The sequence below is a fragment of the Zonotrichia albicollis genome, chromosome 8, assembly GCF_047830755.1.
Source record: "Zonotrichia albicollis isolate bZonAlb1 chromosome 8, bZonAlb1.hap1, whole genome shotgun sequence".
NCBI lineage: Eukaryota > Metazoa > Chordata > Aves > Passeriformes > Passerellidae > Zonotrichia > Zonotrichia albicollis.
Genome location: NC_133826.1, coordinates 1,478,321 through 1,504,497, shown reverse-complemented (window position 1 = coordinate 1,504,497; position 26,177 = coordinate 1,478,321). Strand labels below are relative to the sequence as shown.

The following is a 26,177-nucleotide window of genomic DNA, read 5'->3' as shown; positions in this document are numbered from 1 at the left end:
TAATAAACCCTCAGTTTACCCCCAGCAAGTGGTCGCCTCCTAATTCGTCTCTCACCGCGCTGCTCCGAGCTATCCCCCAGCCCAGCCCGAGGCCAGGACACCGAGGGGGGCTGGCTTTGGATGCACAGGGGCCCTGCCCTTCGCCCCTCACCAGCCAGCTGGATCCAGGGCCATGGGTGCCCCCGTGCAGTGTTTCTGGCCCTGCAGGGTCTGAAGCCCCAAACTGCCCATCCGATCAGCATTTTACTACTGCACAAGAACATAATTTTGTTATCAAAATGCTTAGGCAGAGCCACAGACTGAGAATCAACCCTGAGCAGTCCTATCCCATTCCCATCCCATTAGCTACTCACGCGACCCCTAACACTAGAGCCATATCCCATATCACCGGTGGGTGGTCTCATGTTAGGTACAAGGGGATTCGCCCCCATCCACACTCAGGAATTGCTTATGATGCTGTATGGTAGGTTATTCATTAATCCGGAAGCAATCCTGGAATTATTGATAATGCTGTATGATAGGTTATTCATTAATCCAGAAGCAATCCTGGTGGATCCTTCTGTTTGAAGTTTGGTAAGCAAACAATAAAGAGAGATAGGGATAAGGGAATTGTTGAGCTAAGCATGATCAGAGCTAATAATGTCAAACTGACCCTAAGAGCCATGCCAATGTCAAACTGACCCTAAGAGCCGTGCCAGTGTCAAACTGACCCTAAGAGCCGTGCCAAGCCATGGGAACCAAGCCAAGTACACCGGGAATTGACCATATTAGGATAGGAGTTCAAAAGTTTAAAGAGGAAGACTCATCAGAAGACCCTTGCCCGCGAGGAAGGACCACCAAGAATAATCCTCAAAATAGATGTCTCCGCCCACACCACGCCTCTTATGAATATGCATGATTATGTATATGAGATGATGTAACCCTGCACCCAAGACTGTATAAAAGCTTGCTTCTGTCATGAGATAGCCAGAAATCCCTTTTGTGATTTCTCCGACGCGTCGTAATAAAATCCCTCCTGTCTATGCTGACTTCCTTGAGTCTCTTAGGCAGTTCTTCTCGCCTTTTGGGGCAAAATTCGCCATCAGGTCACTGTGCATTTCCTCCCTGCAGGCCCTCTATGAGCTGGTGAAGTGCAACTTTGACCCGGAGGAGTCCTTGAGGAGGCTGAGGTTCAATGTGAAAGCAGCCAGGGGTGAGTTTCTGCTCCTCGGTTCCCATTGATCCCACCCACAATTAGCTCAGAACATTGCTGTAATTAATCTCCATTGCAATGCCTCTCTGCTTGTTCTCTGGGGAATGCCATTAGCAGGTGTGGAAATTCCCTTCCTGCCCATACCTGATACAAATATCTGGGATTTCAGCCCCAACTTCACATTGAAAATTACTTCTGACAACTCACCTGGGCATTTTTTAGGTATTTTATGGTGCTCTTGTAGGCCTTTCAGTCATCAAAGTGGGTGCAGCAAACATGAGACAGGAATTAATTCTAAATAAAGGAGAAAATAAACCTTTACTTTTACAAAAATAACATTACAAATCCTGCTATGTAAAATGAATTCATTCTAAATAAAGGAGAAAATAAACCTTTTCTTCTACAAAAATAACATTACAAATCCTGCTATGTAAAATGAATTAATTCTAAATAAAGGAGAAAATAAACCTTTTCTTCTACAAAAATAACATTACGAATCCTGCTATGTAAAATGAATTCATTCTAAATAAAGGAGTAAATTATATTTTTTATTTTACAGAGTGTCACATTAGAAACCCTGATACATAAAATGAATTAATTCTAAATAAAGGAGAAAATAAACCTTTTAACAAAAATAACATTGCAAATCCTGCTATGTAAAATGAATTAATTCTAAATAAAGGAGCAAATTAATTTTTTATTTTACAGAGTGTGGCATTAGAAACCCTGATACATAAAATGAATTAATTTTAAATAAAGGAGAAAATAAACCTTTTCTTCTACAAAAATAACATTACAAATCCTGCTATGTAAAATGAATTCATTCTAAATAAAGGAGAAAATAAACCTTTTCTTCTACAAAAATAACATTGCAAATCCTGCTATGTAAAATGAATTAATTCTAAATAAAGGAGCAAATTATTTTTTTATTTTACAGAGTGTCGCATTAGAAACCCTGATACATTAAATGAAATAATCCTAAATAAAGGAACAAATGAACCTCTTCTTTCACAAAGTATAACATTACAAACCATACATAAAATTAATTAATTCTAAATAAAGGAGAAAATTAATTTTTTATTTTACAGAATGTAGTATTAAAAACCTGATACATAAACTAAACTAATTTTAAATAAAGAAGAAAACTATTTTTTTATTTTACAAAGTGTAGCATTTAAAACCCTAGTATACAAAATTAAATAATCCTAAATAAAGGAGCAGATTAACCTTTTATTTTACAAAGTATAAGGTTAAAAACCCTAATACATGAAATGAAATAATCCTAAATAAAGGAGCAAATAAACCCTTTATTTTACAAAGTATAACATTACAAACCCCAATACATGAGTTAATTCTAACTAAAGGAGCAAATTAATTTTTTATTTTGCAGAGTGGCATTAAAAACCCTGACACATAAAGTGAAATAATCTTAAATAAAGGAGCAGATTAACCTTTTATTTTACAAAAATAACATTACAAACCCTGCTACATAAAATGAGTTAATTCTAAATTAAGGAGAAAATTATTTTTTTATTTTACAAAGTGTAGCATTAAAAACCTTGACACATAAAGTGAAATAATCTTAAATAAAGGAGCAAATAAACCTTTTATTTGACAAAAATAACATTACAAACCCTACTACATAAAATGAATTAATTCTAAATAAAGGAGAAAATTAACCTTTTATTTTACAAAGTATAAGGTTAAAATCCCTGATACATAAAATGAGTTAATTCTAACTAAAGGAGCAAATTAATTTTTTATTTTACAGAGTGTAGCATTAAAAACCCTGACACATAAAGTGAAATAATCCTAAATAGAGGAGCAAATAAACCTTTTATTTGACAAAAATAACATTACAAACCATGGGGGAGCTCAGCTTCCAGAGCTTTCCATGGGCACATCCCAGGGCAGCAGGGATGCAATAAATGAGATTATTTTGCTCCCCCACTATTGGATTTATTTTTATACCAAAAAGTGAAATTCCTGGGCTGGTTCCTATGGAATCAGCAGCTGGAGAAAGGGCCCAGATCTTTTCTGTCACTTCTTCATGAACTCTTTTCTTGATTGCTTTTTATTTTTGATTTTGCTGCAGAAGAATTGTCTGTTTGGACAGAAGAGGAGTGCAGGAACTTTGAGCAAGGGCTGAAAGTCTATGGCAAGGATTTCCACGTGATTCAGGCAAATAAGGTAAATTTGGATGCAATTCTCACTTTTTACATTTTAAAGCAAAGTAATTATGAAAAAATTTTGTCCTTCATAAAGAAATGGACACAATTATTTCATTTTTGCTGTAGAATCAGAACCCTGGAATGGTTTGGGTTGGAAAGGGCTTAAAAAATCTTATGGGCAGGGACACTTCCAATATCCCAGCTTGCTCCAGCCTGGCCTTGGACCCTTCCAGGGATGGATCCAGGCAGGAATTTTTTCCTCCTCAATTTTTGCCCAATATTTACATCCAAATTACCTTCTCAAATTCCAGAATTTGTAACTGGAAGTGCAGAAATCCTGCAAAAATCCTGTGGGAAGAGCTGCGTCCCTACAGCCTGACTCTGCCCACCCTTGGAATTTTCTTTTTCTTTTCTTTTCTTTTCTTTTCTTTTCTTTTCTTTTCTTTTCTTTTCTTTTCTTTTCTTTTCCTTTTCTTTTCTCTTTTCTTTTCTTTTCTTTTCTTTTCTTTTCTTTTCTTTTCTTTTCTTTTCTTTTCTTTTCTTTTCTTTTCTTTTCTTTTCTTTCTTTTTCTTTTTCTTTTCTTTTCTTTTCTTTCCTTTCCTTTCCTTTTCCTTTTCCTTTTCCTTTTCCTTTTCCTTTTCCTTTTCCTTTTCCTTTTTTCTTTCTTTCTTCCTCTCTTCCTCCACTCTTCCTCCCTCCTTTCCTTTCCTTTCCTTTCCTTTCCTTTCCTTTCCTTTCCTTTCCTTTCCTTTCCTTTCCTTTCCTTTCCTTTCCTTTCCTTTCCTTTCCTTTCCTTTCCTTTCCTTTCCTTTCCTTTCCTTTCCTTTCCTTTCCTTTCCTTTCCTTTCCTTTCCTTTCCTTTCCTTTCCTTTCCTTTCCTTTCCTTTCCTTTCCTTTCCTTCCCTTCCCTTCCCTTCCCTTCCCTTCCCTTCCCTTCCCCTTCCCCTTCCCCTTCCCCTTCCCCTTCCCCTTCCCCTTTCCTTTCCTTTCCCTTCCCTTCTCTCCAATATTTTTACAACACCCTGAACTTCCCTCTCAATTTGGATATTTTACCCCAAGAATTTCCCCTTTTCCACGCAGCATAGAGTTGGAATTTCACATTTTTTTGCTAGAAATGCTGATTTTTTTTGAGCAGAAGTTGAGCCAGGCTTGTTTCTGTGTGCTGCAGGTGCGGACCCGCTCGGTGGGGGAGTGTGTGGCTTTCTATTACATGTGGAAAAAGTCGGAACGTTACGATTTCTTCGCTCAGCAGACCCGCTTTGGGAAGAAAAAATACAACCTGCACCCTGGGGTCACGTAAGATGGGCCTGATTTCATCATTTTGGGGGTTCAGTCTTTGTTTTGTCTTCCTCTCAGCTGAAAATTCAGGGATTCAGAGCCTCATTTGCAGCAGGAAAACAGCCAAAGTGTAAAAAATGTCCTAAGTGTGCATAAATGATGTGTAAAGTACATTGATGTGGGGCAAGGCCAACACTGCACTGAGGAGCAATCCGAGTTTGAGTTCTGTTAGGATTTGGTTGGTTTGCTTTTTAAATGTTAATAGGATTTTTTTTAAATATTTGTTTTAATTAAATATATTTTCTATAAAAGCATGAATTCCCATTTCCAGGTGGAATTTGTGGTGCATTGTTTGTCCATCCTTCTGGCCAGCACAACACCAACCCCAGGGGATTTCTGCTTTCCCATTGCCATCCCTGCCCACTCTTTCCACTGCCTCCTGCCAAGCTCTTTTGCTCTTCCTTTCATTCCTCATTTCTTCCTGGCTCCTCTCTTGATCCTTCTTTGGAATATTATTGTTCCTCCAAACATTTCAGGGCTCTGGGACACCCAGAGTGCCATCAGGGACATTGTGGGTGTTACAGAGACTTTCTGACCTGGCAGGGGCTGCCTGGCTGCTCCTTGCCTTCCAGCTCTTGGTGGGTTTTTTCCCCCCTATTTTCCATTTCTCCCTATTTTCCATTTTTTTCCCCCAAATGAGACATTTTTGGGTCTCTCCCTGCTGTTGGGTGCAGCAGCAGTGTCATTAAGGACTGGACTTGTCTGCTCTTGAATGATTTTGCAGATAAATTCAGGGAATTCAGGCTGGAATTCCAGGATAATTACGTGTCAGGAGAAGTTTCTGGAGTTGCTCCAGCCCTCCCACCACATCCAAGGCTTCGTTCACCTTCTCCCTTTGTTTCCATCTCCATCCCCATCCCTGGAGTTCTGGGATAAATGGCACAGATGGGAATGGTTTGGACTCTGGAGTTTTTAATTTGGTTTTAGCTTGACCCCTTTGGGGGTTTTCTGCACAAATGGGATTTATTTGTACTGGAATGGTTTGGTATTGGTGGATCCTGTCCCAGCTGTGTCTGTCTGTCTGTCTGTCCCGCAGGGATCCCATGGATCCTGTCCCAGCTCTGTCTGTCTGTCTGTCTGTCCCGCAGGGATTCCATGGATCCTGTCCCAGCTCTGTCTGTCTGTCCCGCAGGGATTCCATGGATCCTGTCCTAGCTCTGTGTGTCTGTCTGTCTGTCTGTCCCGCAGGGATTACATGGATCCTGTCCCAGCTGTGTCTGTCTGTCTGTCCCGCAGGGATTACATGGATCCTGTCCCAGCTGTGTCTGTCTGTCTGTCCCGCAGGGATTACATGGATCCTGTCCCAGCTGTGTCTGTCTGTCTGTCTGTCTGTCCCACAGGGATTACATGGATCCTGTCCCAGCTCTGTCTGTCTGTCTGTCTGTCTGTCCCGCAGGGATTACATGGATCCTGTCCCAGCTCTGTCTGTCTGTCTGTCTGTCCTGCAGGGATTACATGGATCCTGTCCCAGCTGTGTCTGTCTGTCTGTCTGTCCCGCAGGGATTACATGGATCCTGTCCCAGCTCTGTCTGTCTGTCTGTCTGTCCCGCAGGGATCCCATGGATCCTGTCCCAGCTGTGTCTGTCTGTCTGTCTGTCCCGCAGGGATGGATCCTGTCCCAGCTGTGTGTGTCTGTCTGTCTGTCTGTCCCGCAGGGATTACATGGATCCTGTCCCAGCTGTGTCTGTCTGTCTGTCCCACAAGGGATTCCATGGATCCTGTCCCAGCTGTGTCTGTCTGTCTGTCTGTCCCGCAGGGATTACATGGACCGCCTGCTGGACGAGAGCGAGAGCGCCGCCTCCAGCCGGGCCCCATCACCGCCGCCCACGGCCTCCAACAGCAGCACCAGCCAATCAGAGCGGGAGGAGTGCGCCTCGGGCAGCACCCCCAACGGTGAGGGGGCCTCGGGGGGGCCTGGGAGACCCCATCCCCATCCCTGCCCTGCCAGGGGCACCATCCCCATCCCGGGCTGCCCTGGGAGCCCATCCCTGCCCTGCCCTGCCAGGGGCACCATCCCCATCCCGGGCTGCCCTGGGAGCCCATCCCTGCCCTGCCCTGCCAGGGGCACCATCCCCATCCCAGGCTGCCCTGGAGACCCCATCCCCATCCCGGGCTGCCCTGCCCTGGCACCTCCCACCATCCCCATCCCGGGCTGCCCTGGAGAGCCCATCCCTGCCCTGGCACCTCCCACCATCCCCATCCCAGGCTGCCCTGGGAGCCCATCCCTGCCCTGCCCTGCCAGGGGCACCATCCCCATCCCAGGCTGCCCTGGAGACCCCATCCCCATCCCGGGCTGCCCTGCCCTGGCACCTCCCACCATCCCCATCCCAGGCTGCCCTGGGGAGCCCATCCCTGCCCTGGCACCTCCCACCATCCCCATCCCTGCCCTGCCCTGCCCTGCCCTGCCCTGCATTAATCCTTAAAAGAAATATTTTAAAAAGTAATAGTAGTTCTAAAACACTGGTAAATTCCCAGAGCCTTCATGTTTTTGTCAGCTGCACTAGAGAGAGTGGAGAACCCAGCAGTATTGAATCATTTCTGTTACAGGACACTCTTTATTATTGCTGTTTGGGTCCAATCTATATGCAGCTGCAGCAGAGCTAGTCAGGCATGTTTGAGGAAAATCTGTCTTTGGTAGATCTGTACATAATTCTTTGACATGTTATATTAGAAACCACAAAAGAGTCTTGCTTTTTGCTTTTTTGATGGAAATTAGCAGACAGGGAATTGGAAGGGAGAAGTTTCAAAGGACAAACAAATAAAATGGAATGGTGTTGTTGTTGCATTGGGGCACCATCCCCATCCCGGGCTGCCCTGGAGAGCCCATCCCCATCCCTGCCCAGCCCTGCCCATCCCTGCCCTGCCAGGGGCACCATCCCCATCCCAGGCTGCTCTGGGAGCCCATCCCTGCCCTGGCACCTCCCACCATCCCCATCCCAGGCTGCCCTGGGGAGCCCATCCCTGCCCTGCCCTGCCAGGGGCACCATCCCCATCCCGGGCTACCCTGGGAGCCCATCCCTGCCCTGGCACCTCCCACCATCCCCATCCCAGGCTGCCCTGGGGAGCCCATCCCTGCCCTGCCCTGCCAGGGGCACCATCCCCATCCCGGGCTACCCTGGGAGCCCATCCCTGCCCTGGCACCTCCCACCATCCCCATCCCAGGCTGCTCCCAGCCAGCCTCGGGCACTGCAGGGATGGAGCAGCCACAGCTCCTCTGGGAATTCCATCCCAGCCCCTCCCAGGCTGCTCCTGTTCCTCTCTCCCCATGTCCCATCTGTCCCTGACCATTCCCTGTGTGCTGTCCCAAGTCACTCTCCTGGAGCCCCTGGAAAAGGCTCTGAGCTCTCCCAAAGCCTCCTCTTCTCCAGGTGAGCACCCCCAGACAAGCAGCCTATTTCAAGTTCAAACTGGTTTTTAAAACCCCTCCATGTTTGCATTTAGGCAAGGGCCTTGTCTGGAAGATAAATGCCCACAGGAATTTCCTGTGACCTGAGGTTTGTGGGTTCCTGCGTGCCCTGTGCTGTGAAACTCCAGGGCTCTGGGGAGTCCTGGGCTGGGAGCTGGGCCTGGGGAGCTCCTGCTGCTCCTCAGGAGCTGCTCTGAGGGCTGGGAATGGGGCAGGAGCCAGGGAGGAGCTGGAAATCACTCAGAGCCTGGAAATGTCCTGGAAGCTGCACAGAGAGCCCAGTGAGCAGAGCCCACCTGCAGCCCCTGCATCCTGGGGCTCCAGAACATTCTCTGCTCCTCTTGAGCTCTCCATGAACTCCCTGTGGCAGTTGTGTGCACATCAGTCACTCAGTGAGGAGAAGGAGAAAACCACCGGATTTTTAAAGAATTCTGAGTTCAAATTCTGCTTACCTTTCTGAGTCCAGGTAAAGAGAGCTCACTGGGGTCCTGAGACTCCAGGACATTCTCTGTTCCTCTTAAGCACTTCCATGAACTCCCTGTGGCAGTTGTGTGCACATCAGTCACACAGTGAGAAGGAGAAAAACTGGATTTTTAAGGAATTTGAGTTCAAATTCTGCTTTCCTGAGGAGAGCCCTCCTGGGGTCCTGGGATTCCAGGACATTCTCTTCCTTTTAAGCACTTCCATGAACTCCCTGTGTCAGTTGTGTGCACATCAGTCACACAGTGAGAAGGAGAAAACCCCTGGATTTTAAATGAATTCTGAGTGCAAATTCTGCTTTCCTGAGGATACCCCACCTGGGGTCCTGGGATTCCAGGGCATTCTCCTCTCCTTTTAAGCACTTCCATAGGTTGTGTCAGTTGTGTGCACATCAGTCACACAGTGAGGAGAAGGAGAAAACCCCTGATTGTAAATGAATTTGAGTTCAAATTGTGCTTTCCTGACCCAGCCCAGGTAAAGAGAGCTCACTGGGGTCCTGAGACTCCAGGACATTCTCTTCCTTTTAAGCACTCCATGAACTCCCTGTGTCAGTTGTGTGCACATCAGTCACACAGTGAGAAGGAGAAAACCCCTGGATTTTAAATGAATTTGAGTTCAAATTCTGCTTTCCTGAGGAGAGCCCTCCTGGGATAAAAAGGACAATCTCCATTCCTTTTAAGCACTTCCATAGGTTCTGTCAGTCGTGTGCACATCTGTCACACAGTGAGAAGGAGAAAACCACTGGATTTTTAATGAATTCTGATGCAAATTCTGCTTACCTTTGTGAGCCCAGGTAAAGAGAGCTCACCGGGGTCCTGAGATTCCAGGACATTCTCTTCCTTTTAAGCACTCCATGAACTCCCTGTGGCAGTTGTGTGCACATCAGTCACTCAGTCTGAGGAGAATCAGAAGGAGAAAACCCCTGGATTTTTAAGGAATTTGAGTTCAAATTCTGCTTTCCTGAGGAGAGCCCTCCTGGGATTCCAGGACATTCTCTGTTCCTTTTAAGCACTTCCATAGGTTCTGTCAGTTGTGTGCACATCAGTCACACAGTGAGAAGGAGAAAAGCCCCGATTTTAACTGAATTTGAGCCCAGCCTGTGCTCTCCTGAGGCAGGGGGTGCTGCTGGGCCTCGCTGAAGGCTCTCTGTCCCTGCAGGGCTCTCTGCCAACGGCCCAGGGGAGGTGCCAGGCAAGGAGGAGGCCCGGCCCGAGGGGCTGCACACCAACGGACCCTGCAGTGGGAAGAAAACTCACCCAGAGCTGGACACCAACGGCTACGAGCCCGAAAACCTCCCCAGCGAGCCCAGAGGGACCCCCAGGAACGAGCCTGAGCTGGAGGAGAAGGGCGAGAGGCCTCTGAAAAGGAGGAGAATGAACAGCAGTGGGAAGGAGAGCCCGGGTGCTTCAGAGCTCTTCCAGGAAACCAATTCCCACGGGAAGCTGGAGGAGCTGGAAACGCTGGAAGACTGAGTGCTGGGAGCTGATTTTATTCCTTGGAGTAAATTCTGGGTGTCTAAAATTTTCAGGGTTGATGGGTTACCTTCCAAAGTCCAGTTCCATAAACAATCTGAGATTTTGTTTTTGTTTCCTGAGACCTTCTAGTCGGCTCTAAAGATCCGATGATTTGGTTTTCTTCGGTGCTGAAAAGCAGCAGGAGAATATTGAATTTCTCAGAGCTGGCAGCCGCAGTTCTGGGATAAAAAGGCTCTTAAATATTTAAGGAACAAAGCAGTGAGTTGCTGCAAAAATATTCCCAGCCTAATACATTAAAGAATGTGTTAATACAGCATTTAATGTATAAAACAGCATTTAATCAGTGTACAAGTGAACAAAGCGTTTGGGGCTTTGCAGGAAGTTAAAATAAAACAGGAAAAGCCAAGACAGAGCAGGCACAGAGACTTCCACTCCTGCTGGAGAGAGGAAAATGTCATCCCATCATTAAGGAACCCTCATGAATCCTGAAAGTTATGAGCACAACTATTTTTATATATAGAAGTTTTAAAAGGTAAATAAATAAACCAGGTCAGGTTTGTCTATGTAAAATTGTTGACATCAATGATGTCTTTCCATATTCTTTATCTGGGCTAAAGAAATACATTCTGTATTTTTCCAGATTTCTTTGTAGCCTTTGAAAGATTTTTACAGTACTTATGTCTTGATTGAACTGTCCTTTTCTTAAAACAAAAGCTTGTATAATTTTCTTACCTTGTACAGTTGGTAAACTTTTATGAGAGAGTTGATACCCTGAGTCTAATGTCAGCTTCCTTTTATTTTGCTGAAGTCTTTTCTAAAAAAAAAAACCACAAAAAAAAAAACCCAAACCAAACCAAACCAAACCAATGGAGTTAAAAATTAATCACCAACGTGTTAATTTTCTTCCCAGAAACTGGTAAATAATTAACATAAGAATGGTTAGGAGGCATTTGACTTTGGAAGTGTGTTTTATTTTCTTGTTTTCTGGCAAATAACGATGTCTCAGTTTTGGTTAAGCATGCTGCTTGCATTGCACACATTTCCTTGCTTTCTTTCTCCCTTTGTTTGGAACTCAGAAATCTCACAGCAGCCAAATTCTGGAGTTGTTGAACCTTGTGCAGGTGCAGCTGCTGCACCGTGCCCTGGTTTGTGCCCTGGTTTGTGCCCTGGGAGCACAGAGGGGCTGAGGGGGCTGGAAATGCAGCTGGGGCTGGCTGGAATTGCTGACAGCACACCAGGCTGCACTGGGAGCCCTTGTCCAGCCTAGGAAATGCTGGAATTCTGTGCTGGAATGCTCACCTGGAGAGGGGAGAGCAGGAATTCACACTGAGCTTGGTGTGAGAACCAAAAATTCCTCATCAATCAATGGCAGTGGGGTGATGGCACCCACCAGCAGCACCACTGAAGGTGTGGGTGTAGGATTTACATCCAGCAATCAGGAACGTTTGAAATCCCAATTCCCTTTGGTTTTGTTTGGTTGTTTTCTTCAGCCCAGCTCCACTTCTGCTCTGTTCAAATCCGGGCTAATTGTTCAATTAATTGTACCATTGCTGACCCCGTGTCCTCCTCCTCCTCCTCACAGGTGTGCTGTTCATCCTTCACTGGTTATTTTCTCTGCAGGGTTATGCTCTTTATGGTTGAACTGCATGGTTTGCAATGGGTGTTTCGAGCCAAACGCCAGTGCTGAGGGCTGGGGCTGATTCGGTTTCTTCTCCACTGACCTTCCCTTGGACTTTGTGATCAGGAGCGAGCCAAGGCCCGGGATGAGGATGCAGAACCCTGGGGAATGATCAGCTCTGCCTGCCAGCCCTGCTCCTGGAGGGCCTCTGGGTGAGGCTCGTTAATGGAGGCCTGTGTTAATTAAGGAACGCAGTGATTAATGCCTGAGGCAGAGGGTGCTGTTAACTCTCCCCTCTGGTCGTGAGCAGCACCTCAAGGACGGTTCCACACAAGCAGAATCCTATTTGCAGTTTCATTTTGATGCTCTTTGTTCTCGGTTGCAAGTTGGAAATACTTCCCAAAACTCCACAGGAAAGTTTCCAAGTGAATTGTCTCAGGCTCGTGTGTGAAATCCAGCACTGTGTATATTTTCAGGAATGTTGCTTTGTTTTTTATCTTTCCTTATTTTTATTTTTTTTTTGGTGATACTTAGAAGAGACCTGACATTCCATAATCCACTATGTAATGCTCAGCTAGACTTTAAGAATATTTAATTCTAATTTACCTTTTGTTTATGCTGGTGTTTTATACAATATTTGTTCATGTTTCAAACTGCAGCCACTGTAACTCGATAAGTCATTGCACTACTAAAGCTATTGAAAATCCTGGAAATCTGCTAACTTTGCTTTCATTTTCCAAACCTTCTGTACACTTGGGAATCCAGTCCAACAGGAAATCCTTGGGCTTCCCAGAGGGTTCAATGTGCTATAAATTCCCCCCACACACACAAACCCCACAGATTGTTGGATACATTTTTTCCACACAGTATTTGCACTGTCGGTAATTCCCTCCTCTTCCTCCCCTTCCCCGTCTGCAATTCTGGAAAAGCTTATTAAAATATTTTTAAACTTACTGTCTGCATCCAAAATTCCTGATTTCCTTGCTCCAGAGGGGTGGAATATTCCCTCTGAGAGGCTGGGAGAGCAGTGACTCTGCCACTGAAACCCATGGAAACAAAACCCATTTTTCTGCATCACCTTCCAGCTGTTCCCTTCATTCCCAATAATTCCCAATATTCCCAAACATTCCCAGTAATGTTTCCAAATCCCTTCCCAAGGAATATTCAAAGCTGGAAACCCAGAATTCCCATCCCCTCCACCAGGGAAGAGAGGCTGAGGCAGCAGCAGCTTTGGTTCATTGGTTTATTGGAAGCAAATACAAAAATACAGAGGCACATAAATCCTTTCTGCTCTCATTCCTCACATCCACAGCCTGCCATACATTCAGGTTTTCATCACTAAAATGCTCATTTTGTAAATAGATTCTCTATAGAAAACATTTGTTTTTTAGTCAATTAATAGCATAGAAAATACTGTTAGAGGAATTCTTGGCTTTCCCAGGGTTTAGGATCCAGCAGGATCCCAGCATGGACAAAAAAAAAAAAAGCTTTAAAAATCCTTCTCTGTTAGGACTGCAAATCTAACCAGTAGATTAAAAAACAAACAGAAAATCATAAAAACCCCTCTGGCAGAATCACCCTGCTGGCTGTGACCTCAGCACGGTGCAGTTGGAGCACACGGGGGAGAAAAAAGAGATTTGGGATTTGGGAATTGGGAATTGGGAATTGGGATTTGGGAATGCTGCAGCAAGGGCAGGAGCACCTGGGCACTGGGAACCAGGACAGAACCAAAACCAGAACCAGAACTGGGAGCAGCAGCCCCATCTGGCTGGGACTGGGGGGTTTCTGCACACCAGGAAGGGTTTGTGACCTTCCCTCCCCTGGACAAAGCCAAGGTTTTATTGGAATTCTGGGAGACAAAATAATCAGGGATTTCTTTTTGACTGTGCTCACAGGGGGAATGTGCAGAGGGGCAGCTCCAGGACACCCAACTGCCTGCAGTGACCACAAAATCCCACAAAAAGGGGGAATTGTGGCTCTGGAATTGCCCCAGCAGTGGGATGTTGGAGCAGGCAGCAGCTGACTCGCTCCACACCAGGCTGGAGCTGCACCCTCACAGAAAATCTTCCAGAAAACTCCAACAAATTCAGCTTTGCCCAACAGCAGTTCAGCTTAAGCAAGTATCTCCTAAAAAACCCCACTGTCAGTGTCTAGAGAAGCTGTTAGGGTACAAAAATTCCTAAATACATTATTTCAATAAAAGTTTTTTAACCAAGCTTAAAAACAATTCTTTTAAAACCAAAAGACAACCTGGAAAAAGGTGCTGGGTAAGACAACCTTTAAAACTCATGAACACTGCCCAATGTTCTACAGTTCCATTTTTGGTGGGTCACAAACCCAGAGTGATTCATTCCATAGAAAACAAGAATTATGGGGCGCCCTGCACTTGCCAAAAAAAGAAGATTTAAGTCCTTGTGCCTCTTCCAGGGCTGGGAGCTGCAGCCCCTGCAATTCCCTGATGTGCTGTGCCAGCTGTGCCACCCTGGCTCTCCTGGGATGCTCCCCAGCTTTCCCAAAGCCACGCTGGATCCAGGGGAGGCTGCAGGAAAACCTGGAATGCCACCAGCCCCGGAGAGACTGAGGGGGATGCAGGGCTCTGACAGAGCCAGGAGGGCAAACCCAGCTTGGAAAGTGGGTTAATGGGCCAAACAAACAGAAAACCGACTGAAAACAGCTTAAATTCAGCCCAGAGAGCAGTGAACATTCACCCAGGAGGTCTCAGCCCAGCCCAGGAGCAGCTCCCAGGGCATTGCCCTGTGCCAGAGGGAGCAGGCTGGGCACAGAGCCAGTCCCAGCTCCCAGCCCGCCGGGATCAGCGGATCCAGACCCCAGGGAACAAATCCAGCATCCAGGGAGCAGATCCACAATCCCAGGGAGCAGATCCAGACCCCAGGGAACAAATCCAGCATCCCAGGGAGCAGATCCAGATCCCAGGGAGCAGATCCAGCATCCCAGGGAGCAGATCCAGCATCCCAGGGAGCAGATCCAGCATCCCAGGGAGCAGATCCACAATCCCAGGGAACAAACCCAGCATCCCAGGGAGCAGATCCAGATCCCAGGGAACAAATCCAGCATCCAGGGAGCAGATCCAGATCCCAGGGAACAAACCCAGCATCCCAGGGAGCAGATCCAGCATCCCAAGGAGCAGATCCAGCATCCCAGGGAGCAGATCCACAATCCCAGAGAGCAGATCCAGACCCCAGGGAGCAGATCCAGCATCCCAGGGAACAGATCCAGCATCCCAGGGAGCAGATCCAGACCCCAAGGAGCAGATCCAGCATCCCAGGGAGCAGATCCACAATCCCAGAGAGCAGATCCAGCATCCCAGGGAGCAGATCCACAATCCCAGGGAGCAGATCCAGGACCCCAGGGAGTAGATCCAGCATCCCAGAGAGCAGATCCAGCATCCAGGGAGCAGATCCAGGACCCCAGGGAGCAGATCCACAATCCCAGGGAGCAAATCCACAATCCCAGGGAACAAATCCAGCATCCAGGGAGCAAATCCAGCATCCCAGGGAGCAGATCCAGACCCCAGGGAGCAGATCCACAATCCCAGGGAGCAGATCCAGACCCCAGGGAGCAGATCCACAATCCCAGGGAGCAGATCCAGATCCCAGGGAGCAGATCCACGATCCCAGGGAGCAGATCCAGACCCCAGGGAGCAGATCCAGGACCCCAGGGAACAAATCCAGCATCCCAGGGAGCAGATCCACGATCCCAGGGAGCAGATCCAGCATCCCAGGGAGCAGATCCAGGACCCCAGGGAACAAATCCAGACCCCAGGGAGCAAATCCAGCATCCCAGGGAGCACATCCAGACCCCAGGGAACAAATCCAGCATCCCAGGGAGCACATCCAGACCCCAGGGAACAAATCCAGCATCCCAAGGAGCAGATCCACAATCCCAGAGAGCAGATCCACAATCCCAGAGAACAGATCCAGCCAGGGGCACCCTGGCACACCCCGGGGCAGAGCTGCCAGCCCTGCCCCGCCCGTGCCCATCTCCACTGCCAACCCCGCCTCGATTAGAAACCCGTTAATTCCTCCCGTTAATTCCTCCCGTTAATCAGGCTCAATTAGGCTCCTGGCTGCCGCGCAGGCCGGGCGGGCGGCGCCGAGGATCGGTGAAGGAAGGCAGCAATCTCAGCCGTGCTAATCAACAGCACCCCGGGCTCCCTGCCCGCATCAGGCCGGCAGGGGCAGCGCTGCGCTCACACCGAGCTCTTGCCCCGCAGGTCCAGCTTGGCGCCGGCCTCCGGCTCCTTGCTCAGCTGCTCCTCCGTGAAGGTGATGTACGAGTACACCAGGCTCCCGGCAATACTGTGAGGGACGGGCAGAGATGGGGATGTATGAGTACACCAGGCTCCCCCTGATGTACGAGTACACCAGGCTCCCGGCAATACTGCGAGGGACGGGCAGAGATGGGAACAGCCCGGGACACTCACGGTGCTCAAACACACCCGGGAAAGGCAGAGCCGGCACCGGCAGCTGCTCCTGCACCGTTCCCAGGGCTTGGTGCCGTCCCACATCTGGGCCACCCCAAAGGACAGGAGAGACTCCCACAGCACAGCCCAGAAACGAGAAACCGCCCAACATTGTATTTTCCAATAATAAGAATAATAAGATGAACATAATACTAATACTAATAATATGGAGCCCCAAATAATGATAAGAATAATAAGATGGATCCCCAAATAATGATAAGAATAATAAGATGGATCCCCAAATAATAATAAGATGAATCCCCAAATAATAATAATAATAATAATAATAATAATAATAATAATAATAATAATAATAAGGATCCCCAAATAATGGTAAGAATAATAAGATGGATCCCCAAATAATAATAAGAATAATAACATGGATCCCCAAATAATAATGAATCCCCAAATAATAATAATAAGATGGATCCTCAAATAATAATAATAATAATAAGATGAACCCCCAAATAATAATAATAATAATAATAATAATAATATGAACGCCCAAATACTAATAAGAATAATAAGATGGATCCTCAAATAATAATAAGAATAATAAGATGGATCCTCAAATAATAACAATAATAAGATGAACCCCCAAATAATAATAATAAGATGGATCCCCAAATAATGATAAGATGGATCCCCAAATAATAAGAATAATAACATGGATCCCCAAATAATAATAAGATGAATCCCCAAATAATAATAATAAGATGAATCCCCAAATAATAATAATAAGATGAATCCCCAAATAATAAGATGGATCCTCAAATAATAATAATAATAATAATAATAAAATGGATCCCCAAATAATGGTAAGAATAATAAGATGGATCCCCAAATAATGGTAAGAATAATAAGATGGATCCCCAAATAATAATAAGATGGATCCTCAAATAATAATAATAGTAAGATGAACCCCCAAATAATAATAATAATAATAATAATAATAATAATAATAATAATAATAATAATAATAATAATAATAATAATAATATGAACCCCCAAATAATAAGAATAATAAGAAATGAGAATAATAAGAAATAATCCCCAAATTCTTGAACTTGAAATAATCCCCCCCAAAAAATAATGAAAACAAAATAATCCCCAAAATTCTTCTTTTGCTGCCTTAATTCCATGACTGCTTGGTAACACAGGGAAATCTCCATTTTGCTGCTAAAATACCCCTGTGAGCTCTCCTGGCTTTATAACAAACCAAGTTTGGGAACATCCCACAAAACTGAAGCACAAAGCACAAAACCCAAGCACATGCACAAAAAGACCAAGTACAAAAGCCCAAAACCATGGGGGTTTTTTTGGGAGGGAAATAAATTAAATTTGTCAAATAGTTTCAGTTTCACCCCAGTTTTCACTTACAAGTCATAAATAAACCTCTGCTCTTACCTGATATTTAGACCAATGAAGTTCATCCATGTAAAAATATAATCTCCTCCAAAAAACATCCCAATATAGGTTATTAAAATATTCTGCAGAGGAACAAGATGGGAGGAACAAACAGCCTGAGACACGGGAATTGTATGGAAAATGGAATTTATGGGAAAGGGAACGCAGGGGGTGGAACATGAGGGGTTAACACAATTCCCAAGGGAGAGCTGAGGGGCTTTTTTGGGGAATGCCACTCACCTTAATGCAGCCAACTATTGTAGTTGTAAGAGCAGAGTTGTACTGAGTGCACAGGACCGTGGAATACATCAGAATAAACCTACGGGAAGGAGCCACCATCAGGGACAGCCCCTGGGAGCCACCCTGGCCTGGGGAGGGGTCCCTGCCCCTCAGGGAATCAGGGCAGCCTGAGGTCCCTCCCAGCCCAAAGCATTCCAGGATCCATTCCCACCCTTTTTTCCCCACTTTTTCAGCCAACCCTGCACTGGAGGAGCTGGTGGGAGATAATCCCCACCTACCACATCTCCCAGGAATGGTCTCCCAGCAGGACTGTGATGGTTTTTAATAACACCAGGGCACCAGAACCCCCATTTCTGGGGTGGAGGTGCCTTCCCTGCCCCACACTTACCCCATCACACAGGAGAGCGAGAACTGCACGAGGAAGAAGGTGTCAGCCCAGCCCTGGTACTGCACTGCCTGCAGAACAGCACCTGCATCAGAGCCCCGGCACCCACACACTCCCAGCCCTGCTGCCACCCCACAGCAGCAAAATCCAACCCCATCCCAGCCTGGGATGGCACCCCAAAGCTCTGGCAGCACCCCCAGGCTCAGCTCTCAGCTCATGCCCTCTGGAAAGGGCAGGGAAGTGTAGTAAACCCCTCAGGTTTAGCCAGGGCCCCTTGGAGAATAGAATGCTGACACAGCGGCAAAGAAGCTTCCTGTCTCCAGGGACATCCGCCTTGTACCTTATCCCTATAGCCATGGAAGGCAATATTGTGTTAAACCCTACCATTGGTCACTTATGGTCACTCTAACACCTTTGCCATTGGTCAGGATTGGATCCAGGCCAAGGGTATAAAAGTAGCACACTGTACCCCTACTAACTGGGAAGAAGAAGAGCTGAGACCCTTCACGGACCCCTACAATAAAGCCATACTGGTGGAACAGCCAGCGTCTGCTGCTTCTCCTCTCTCTGCCGTCTGCTGGAGCCTTAGGCCAAGGGAAAAGCTACCTAGCAAGCAAAGCTGAAATCACAAGAGCTGCCTGATCACTAAGAGCTGAATATTCCCTGCTGGCTAGGGGCTGACCCACGGCCTTGGTCTGAGAGCGAGCTGGCTTCTGGCACCCAGTGCCCTTGGGGACTGAGCTCTGGAGCTGGAACAGCTTGCACAGGATACGACCAAGCAAGGCTCATTTAGGGAAGGAGGGTGACAGCCAGAGGGCTCAGGAGAGGCCAATCCCAGCTGGCTGCTCCCCACAATTGGATCCTTTTGGCTCCCACTCCCTGCCATCCTGAGGGAGCCGTGACCTGGGGGTGCTGCTGAGGCAGCCTGGGTTTCAGGGCAGGGCTTCTCCCTGGGCTCTGGGAGCACCTGCAGGGCTGGATCTGTGCCACACAGAGCCCAGAGGGGCCACCAAGGGCTGCAGCACCCCTGAGGACACTCAGGGCGTCACCCAGGAGCCAGGCTCTGCCCAAGGTGCCCAGGGACAGGACCCCAGAGCCAGGGGCACCCAGGGACACCCAGGGACAGGACCCCAGAGCCAGGGGCACCCAGGGACACACAGGGGCAGGACCCCAGGGTCCGGGGCACCCAGGGGCACCCAGGGACAGGATCCCAGAGCCAGGGGCACCCAGGGACACAGAGGGACACACAGGGACACCCAGGGACACACAGGGGCACCCAGGGACACACAGGGGCACCCAGGGACACACAGGGGCAGGACCCCAGAGCCAGAGGCACACAAGGACACCCAGGGGCACACAGGGACACACAGAGACACCCAGGGACACCCAGGGGACACACAAGGGCATCCAGGGGCACCCAGGGGCAGACTGGGACACCCAGGGGCACACAGGGGCACCCAGGGGCACACAGAGACACACAGAGACACCCAGGGACACACAGGGGCACCCAGGGGCACCCAGGGACACACAGGGACACCCAAGGACACCCAGGGAGGTCCCCCTGGATGGCTGCAGCACTTGGAGAGGGACAAAGCCTGCCCAGGGAACTGAGGGAGCCTCCAGCCCTTGGGGACACCCCAAAATCCAGGTGGGATCTCACCTGCTCCAGCTGAGCCCCAGGGCAGGAGCTGCTCCCCTCACCTGGGCAGGGAATGCCCGGGCACCCAGGGCTCCTGCCTGGCACTGGGGATGCCCTTTCCCCAGGGACACCAAATCCCAGCCCCAGGGCCCCTCTGCAGCTCCTGCATCCCCTGTGCCCAGGAATCCTGCTCATGCAGAGCAGGACGTGTCACCTGGGCTGCCTCCAGAGCAAGCACAGCAATTCCCAGAGCCAGAGGCACACGAGGGGCCCCGGCCCCCCTCCCCAGCCCTTCCCAGGGGTTCCTGGGGCTGCAGCTTCCTGGCAGCAGCCCCGGCACACAGCACATCTTTGTGCAGCCCAGAAAGGAGTTTATTCAGGGGGAAAAGCAAATTTTAAAAAAGCCATTTCTCTCCCCGGGCTGAACAGAGGCTGCTCACAGCCACGTTTTCCTGCCCAGGCCCAGCTCCTGCTCCTCAATGAGCACTTTGATCCCAAATCCAGCGCTGGGAGAGGGCGGGGCCGAGCCACCTTCACCCTCCTGCCATCCCTGCTAAGCCCAGCTCATTATCCCCGGGCTTTAAGCTCCTAACGAGGACAAAGCCACCAGGCTGGGGGACACGGAGGGTGGCAGGGCCACCCCCAGGGTGGGCAACACCTCCAGCCTTTGGGGGAGAGGATTCAGCTCAATTCCCTGCACCTGGAGGAGATCCCCAAAAAACAGGCAGGAAAAAGGAACTTGTTGCTCAGGAGAGCCAGCTGCACATCAATGAGTGCAACAACAAAAACAATTAATAATAATAGTAATAGCAATAATAATAATAATAATTTCAAGTATACAGGACCCCAGGTAAATAATTATAATCAGAGTAATCATAAAGAATAATTTCATGTATATAGAACCTTATTATTATTATTATTATTATTATTATTATTATTATTATTATTATTATTATTATTATTATTATATTGCTGCTAATATTAATACTATTGTTAATTTATTTATTTATTAGTATTGTTAATATAATTATCATCTCCAAGATCACCACAAGTAAAGCCAACCCACAGAGCAGCTCCACAAAACTGCCCCGGCGAGAGGGGAAGGACAGGGAAAAAAGAAAGCTTGAATAAACTCATTGATTCTAAAATTACTCAGCTTCTTTAAATAATATTTGGGTTTTCTCTTTGCTCTCCACTTCCCCATTCCTCAGGCATTACAAAAATGTCTCAATGGAGCAACTCTGTGGGTTTGGGTCCAACGTCGAAGCTGTGGCTCCTTTCTGCTGGGGTGGTTTTGGGGCAGCCCTTCCCCAGCTCCTCCATGGGACAGTGTGCCATGGAACCCATGGAATTTGGGATGGATTTTGGGATTTTGGGATGGCTGTCCTACCTTCTGTGCATCTCCAGTGATGTAGGCAATGGCCAGGGTGGGCAGGATCATGAACAGTGCATTGTAGTAGAGCAGGCCGTACTTCCCCAGCTCCTGGAAATGGGAACCCCCAAGGTTGGAGTGGGAACAGAAATTCCTGCTCACACAGCCAGTGGGGCTGGAGCTGAACCCAGCTGGGAATTCTCATATCTCATGGAATTCCAGGCTGGTGTGGGCTGGGAGGGACCTTAAAGCTCATCCAGTCCCATGGGCAGGGACCTTCCACCATCCCAGGGATCCATCCTGGCCTTGGGCACTGCAGGGATCCCGGGGCAGCCACAGCTGCTCTGGGAATTCCATCCCAGCCAGGAATTCCTTCCCAACATCCCAATATCTCAATCTACCTTCTTTCACCTCCAGCCATTCCCTGTGTGCTGTGCCCCCCATCCCTTGTCCCCAGCAGCTCTGGACAGATTTTGGGAATGGGATGGCTGAGCCTCCCCCTCTGCCCTCACAGAAACCAAAATCCCAACATCCCAGGGGAAGCCAGAGCTCATCCCACCTTGGAATCCAGCTTCTGTTTCACGTAGGCACCGTTTGCAGCTGTTAAGGCGTCGTTGATGAGGATAAAAATGTATCCCTCCAGGTCGAATGCCAAGTCAGCACTGGGGAGGGGAAATCAGGAGTTAAAGCTCTGGCTGAGCAGGGACAGCACCTGGAAGGGTCCCTCCACCTTCTCTGGAGCCAGAAAAGTTCATGATGGCAGGAGGGGGTGGGATTTGGGTCAGGAAAGCATTCTTTCCTACTGGAGAGCACGTCTGGGGAAGGTCAGTGTGGAATCCCTCTGCTCCTGGGACACTCCAGGGAACTGCACTGGGAACGGGAAGAGCTCACCTGGCAGCCACAAATGCACCAAAGATCATGGCAAACACTGTCATCTGAATGCTCCAGGAAAACTTCTTCCTGCAAAACACAGGCAGCAGGACCTGGCATCAGGCCTTGGCAACACCCGGAGCAGGGAGCAGCTTTTCTTCCTGAGGAAAGGGGGAAAACCCCAAACCACCCCCAACCCAACCCCTGCAGCAGCTGTGAGTGAAGACATTTTAGACAATTATCTCTGTGATGTTTTAGAAGATAAAAACTGAGCCTGGAGCAGCTCCAGCCCTGCCCAGGGGCTTTGGGGTCCCTGCAGGAGCTGGGGCTGGCACAGCACCCCACACCTCCCAACGGGGAGCCAGAGCAGCACAAACCTCTCTGCTGGCTCCCCTGGGATGGGATGGGGTGGGATGGGATGGGATGGGATGGGGTGGGATGGGGTGGGATGGGGTGGATCTGGCAGCTCCAAACCCACCCCTTCCTCCCAGAGGCAAACCCATCCTGGCCCCAGCACTCACTTGAGCAGGAATCCCTCGGCAAACATCGTGAACAGGATGGAAAACCTCCGCAGCACCGTGAACATGGGCAGGCTGCGGGGAAGGGCAGCGCTGAGAGGCCGTGCCCCCTTCCCTGCATCCCAAACTGAGCCGGGGTGTGGGATAGGAGCAGGGATATGGGATGGGAACAGGGCTTTGGGATGGGAGCAGGGATATGGGCTGGGAGCAAGGGTATGGGATCAGAGCAGGGATATGGGATCAGGATAGGGATATGGGATGGGAACAGGGATGGGAGCAGGGATATGGGATCAGGATAGGGATATGAGATCAGAGCAGGAATATGGGATGGGAATAGGTATATGGGATGGGAGCAGGGATATGGGATCAGAGCAGGGATATGGGATTGGAGCAGGGATATAGGACGGGAGCAGGGAAATGGGATCAGAATCGGGATATAGGATTGCAGCAGGGGTATGGGATTAGAATCAGGATATGGGATGGGAGCAGGGATACAGGATCAGAGCAGGGCTATGAGATTGGAGCAGGGCTATGGGATCAGAATTGGGGTATGACATCAGAATGGGGACATGGGACCAGAACAGGGCTATGGGATTGGAGCAGGGATATGGGACTAGAATAGGGATATGAGATCAGAATCTGGCTATGGGACTGGAGCAGGAATATGGGACCAGAACAGGGCTATGGGATTGGAGCAGGGATATGGGACTAGAATAGGGATATGAGATCAGAATCGGGCTATGGGACTGGAGCAGGGCTATGGGATCAGAGCAGGGCTATGGGATCGGCCTGCCCCTGCCCTTAGGATGGAATTCCCTCATGGGAACGGCACCGCTCCCACACCCCATAGATCCGAGCCTGCAGGGATGGGGCCCCCAGGGACACCCCCAGCCCTCAGCCCGTGGTTAAGAACCAGCCCCGTGTCCCTCCCTGCCCGCGGGGAGCGTTTGGGAACACGCACGTGGCACATCCCGGCGTGGGCAGGGAGGGAAGGAAGGGAGGAAGGAAGGGAGGGAGGGAAGCGCAGGGCCCCGAGCGGCTCCGGCCCCGTCACCGCAGCCCCGGGGCCCGCTGGGCTCCCCGGCAACCCCGGAAAGCCCCGAGGAACCGCGAAACCCCCGGGCGGGAAACCCATCCCTACTTCAGCTTCTGCGTGCTGAACAGTCCTGTGATCTGGTTCCCGAAGTACAGGAGAGGTAGAGGAAATGTCTGGAAAGGAGAGGAGGGAAAAGAGGCTGTGGGAGCGAGCCGGGAGCTCCCCGAGCAGCCTCGGGGGGATAAAAATAGAATGGAATTGTTCCCACCCGCCATGGAAACCTTCACACACTCACACACACACACACACACACGTGTCCGGAGCTCCAGGATCCCCGCAACGGGCACGGGCATCCCAAAGAGCCCCTGTGGGACAGGGACCCCGGGGCAGGAGAAAGGAGCCCGGAGAGGGGATTGGGGTGCTTGGGAAGGGGATTGGGGTGCCGGGGAGGGGATTGGGGTGCTTGGGGAAGGGGATTTGGGTGCCCGAGGAGGGGATTGGGGTGCTTGGGAAGGGGATTGGGGTGCCGGGGAGGGGTCTCACCCGCCGGGGGATGTGTCTGTCCAGGTCAGGGAACTTGACCACCCGCAGCGCCTTCCCGGCCCAGAGCACGGCCACCGTGGCCACCATCTGCAAGAGAGCAGGGGTCACCCACGGCCCCCCAAGCCCGAACGCGGCGTGCGGGGACACCGCGGGGTCCCACTCACTCACCTGGCCCAGCCCCACGCACAGCGAGGACGGGAACCTGCGGGAGGAGAGCGCGGATCAGGGGGGTCCCACACCGGGGGTCCCGCACAGGGCCCCACGGCCATGGGGACACCACAGGGGGACACGGGGGTCCGGGAGGGGACAGGACGGGCATGGAGGGGCGGCAGCCCCAAAGCGGGGGGGGGACAAGGGCTGGGAAGGACCCGGGGCAAGGGGGGGACACAGGGGGGGGACCCGAGCGCAGGGACGGGAGTGAATGGCGGGGTCCCGATCCCCATCCCGCGGGGGTCCCCACGCCGATCCCGGGGTGCGATATCCCGATCCCAGGGGGTACCCCGATCCCAGGGTGGGGGGTCGGGGTCCCATTCCCTGGGAGATTTCCGATCCCGGGGGGGTATCCCGATCCCAGGGTGGGGGGGGTCCTGATCCCGGGGGTATCCCCGATCCCAGGGTGGGGGGTCCCGATCGGGGAGGGAATTCCCGCTCCCGGGGAGGGTCCCGGCGGCGCGGCCGTACCCGTAGGAGGTGAGGACGCTCTTGTTGACGACGACGATGAGGAAGGAGCTGAGGCCGTAGAAGGCGGCGGCCAGCAGGCGCAGGCAGAGCGGCGGGGCCGCCATGCCCCGCTCCGCATCGCCGGGCGCGGGGGCTCCGGCGGGGGCTCCCCCCTCGGCCGCCCCCTCGGGCCCCCCCCCGGCCGCGGCCCCGGGGCGTCTGCGCGGCTCCGACATGGCTGGGGCGGGGCGAGAGCGGCGGCAGCGCGCAGGCGCGGGGAGGGACCGGGGGGAACGGGAGGGAACGGGGCGGGGCCAAGAGGGAAAGGGGCGGGGCCGGGAGGGAACGGGGCGGGGCCTGGGACACCGGGCACGGAGGGGGACATGGCACAAGGGGGGGACGGGGGCGGGGATAGGGATGGGGAGATGGCATGGGGCCGGAGGCAGGGATGGGGAGATGGAGACGGAGGTGGGAGCAGGGATGGGGACATGGTACAGGGGACAGGGATGGAGAGAGGGATGGGGACGGGGATGGGGAGATGGGGACAGGGATAGGGAGATGGCACAGGGATGGGGACATGGCACAGGGGTGCGTGGGACGGGGGGACATCACACAGGGTTTGGAGGAGAGTGATGGGGGACATCGCACAGGGGGCTGGGATGAAGGGACACCACACAGAGGGTTGGGATGGGGGCAGTGATGGGGTGGGATGGTGGCACAGGGGCTGGGATGGGGACATTGATAGGGGGAGGATGTGATGGGGGCTGGGATAGAACAGGGGGTTGGGACAGAGGGATTCTGCCAGGGAAAAGCATGGGGCGGGAAGTGCCTGGGGACACTCCGGGGAGGGGTGGGCAGGGCTCGGGACGGGTTTGGGGGCATTGATGGGGTGGGACGGGGCTGGTGTGGGGGCTCAGCAAGGAGGGCATCGCTCGGGGGTTTAAGATGGGCAGCACTGATGAGGGGAACCCCCGGGTCTGGCACGGGGGGCATGAGCAGGGCAAGGGGAGTGGGTGAGCTCACACATGGGGTGGCACTGCAGGGACAAGGGGACACCAAACGCGTGTCCCCCGTGCGGGCAGAGCACAGGGCCCCTCCGGCCTCCCCAGGGCACAGCCGGGGGGCACAGCCGACCTGGCACCGCTGTCCCTGGCACGGCGGCCCCGGGCCCTGCGCCCTGCCGGCTGCTGCCCTCGGCTCACCCCGCACGCCGCATTTTGGCACCGGCCCTTCCCTTGCAGAGATTAAATCTCCCCCTCCGGGCTATGCTCTGCCAAGTGGAAAAATCCCAAAACAAGGCGGCTCGGAGCACAAAACCGCCCGCGCCCTGCGGGACACAGCGA

The 26,177-nt window shown here is 50.6% G+C and overlaps 2 protein-coding genes across 7 annotated transcripts in view; one reads left to right on the top strand and one right to left on the bottom strand.

The window, feature by feature from the left end:
• Positions 1–10,930, top strand: part of MIER1 (MIER1 transcriptional regulator) — a 43,106-nt gene extending 32,176 nt beyond the window's left edge. For 4 of the 5 annotated variants that reach the window (XM_074545588.1, XM_074545586.1, XM_074545587.1 and 1 more), the window contains 5 exons: positions 1,111–1,192; positions 3,288–3,382; positions 4,533–4,660; positions 6,459–6,595; positions 9,747–10,930. In XM_074545588.1, coding sequence (XP_074401689.1) covers positions 1,111–1,192; positions 3,288–3,382; positions 4,533–4,660; positions 6,459–6,595; positions 9,747–10,060 — 756 coding nt within the window. In that variant the 3' untranslated portion in view covers positions 10,061–10,930. The remainder of the gene's footprint in view (positions 1–1,110; positions 1,193–3,287; positions 3,383–4,532; positions 4,661–6,458; positions 6,596–9,746) is intronic. The other variant, XM_074545585.1, reaches the window with a different exon arrangement.
• Positions 10,931–12,910: 1,980 nt separating this feature from the next.
• SLC35D1 (solute carrier family 35 member D1) lies at positions 12,911–25,110 on the bottom strand. 2 transcript variants are annotated; one of them, XM_074545594.1, is made up of 12 exons: positions 24,856–25,110; positions 24,343–24,376; positions 24,175–24,261; positions 23,737–23,804; positions 22,599–22,670; positions 22,099–22,167; positions 21,767–21,869; positions 21,226–21,318; positions 18,200–18,267; positions 17,812–17,890; positions 17,572–17,654; positions 12,911–16,082 (listed from the first exon to the last, which is right to left on the bottom strand). In XM_074545594.1, exons 1-12 carry the CDS (start codon positions 25,068–25,070, stop codon positions 15,866–15,868), a joined length of 1,188 nt encoding a protein of 395 aa, XP_074401695.1. In that variant the 5' UTR covers positions 25,071–25,110; the 3' UTR covers positions 12,911–15,865. The 2 variants fall into 2 exon arrangements, with proteins under 2 accessions (XP_074401695.1, XP_074401696.1); XM_074545595.1 differs by having other exon boundaries at positions 12,911–16,000; positions 24,856–25,109.
• Positions 25,111–26,177: the final 1,067 nt, after the last annotated feature.

What these genes read in the sequence shown, in the direction of transcription:
- SLC35D1 (XM_074545594.1), bottom strand. Translation starts at nt 25,070, where the DNA reads ATGTCGGAGCCGCGCAGACGCCCCGGGGCCGCGGCCGGGGGGGGGCCC. An exon ending in TTCAGCACGCAGAAGCTGAA is followed by an intron (nt 22,671 to 23,736) that starts GTAGGGATGGGT and finishes CCTTCCCCGCAG; the next exon opens with CCTGCCCATGTTCACGGTGC. An exon ending in AACAGAAGCTGGATTCCAAG is followed by an intron (nt 21,319 to 21,766) that starts GTGGGATGAGCT and finishes TCCCATTTCCAG; the next exon opens with GAGCTGGGGAAGTACGGCCT.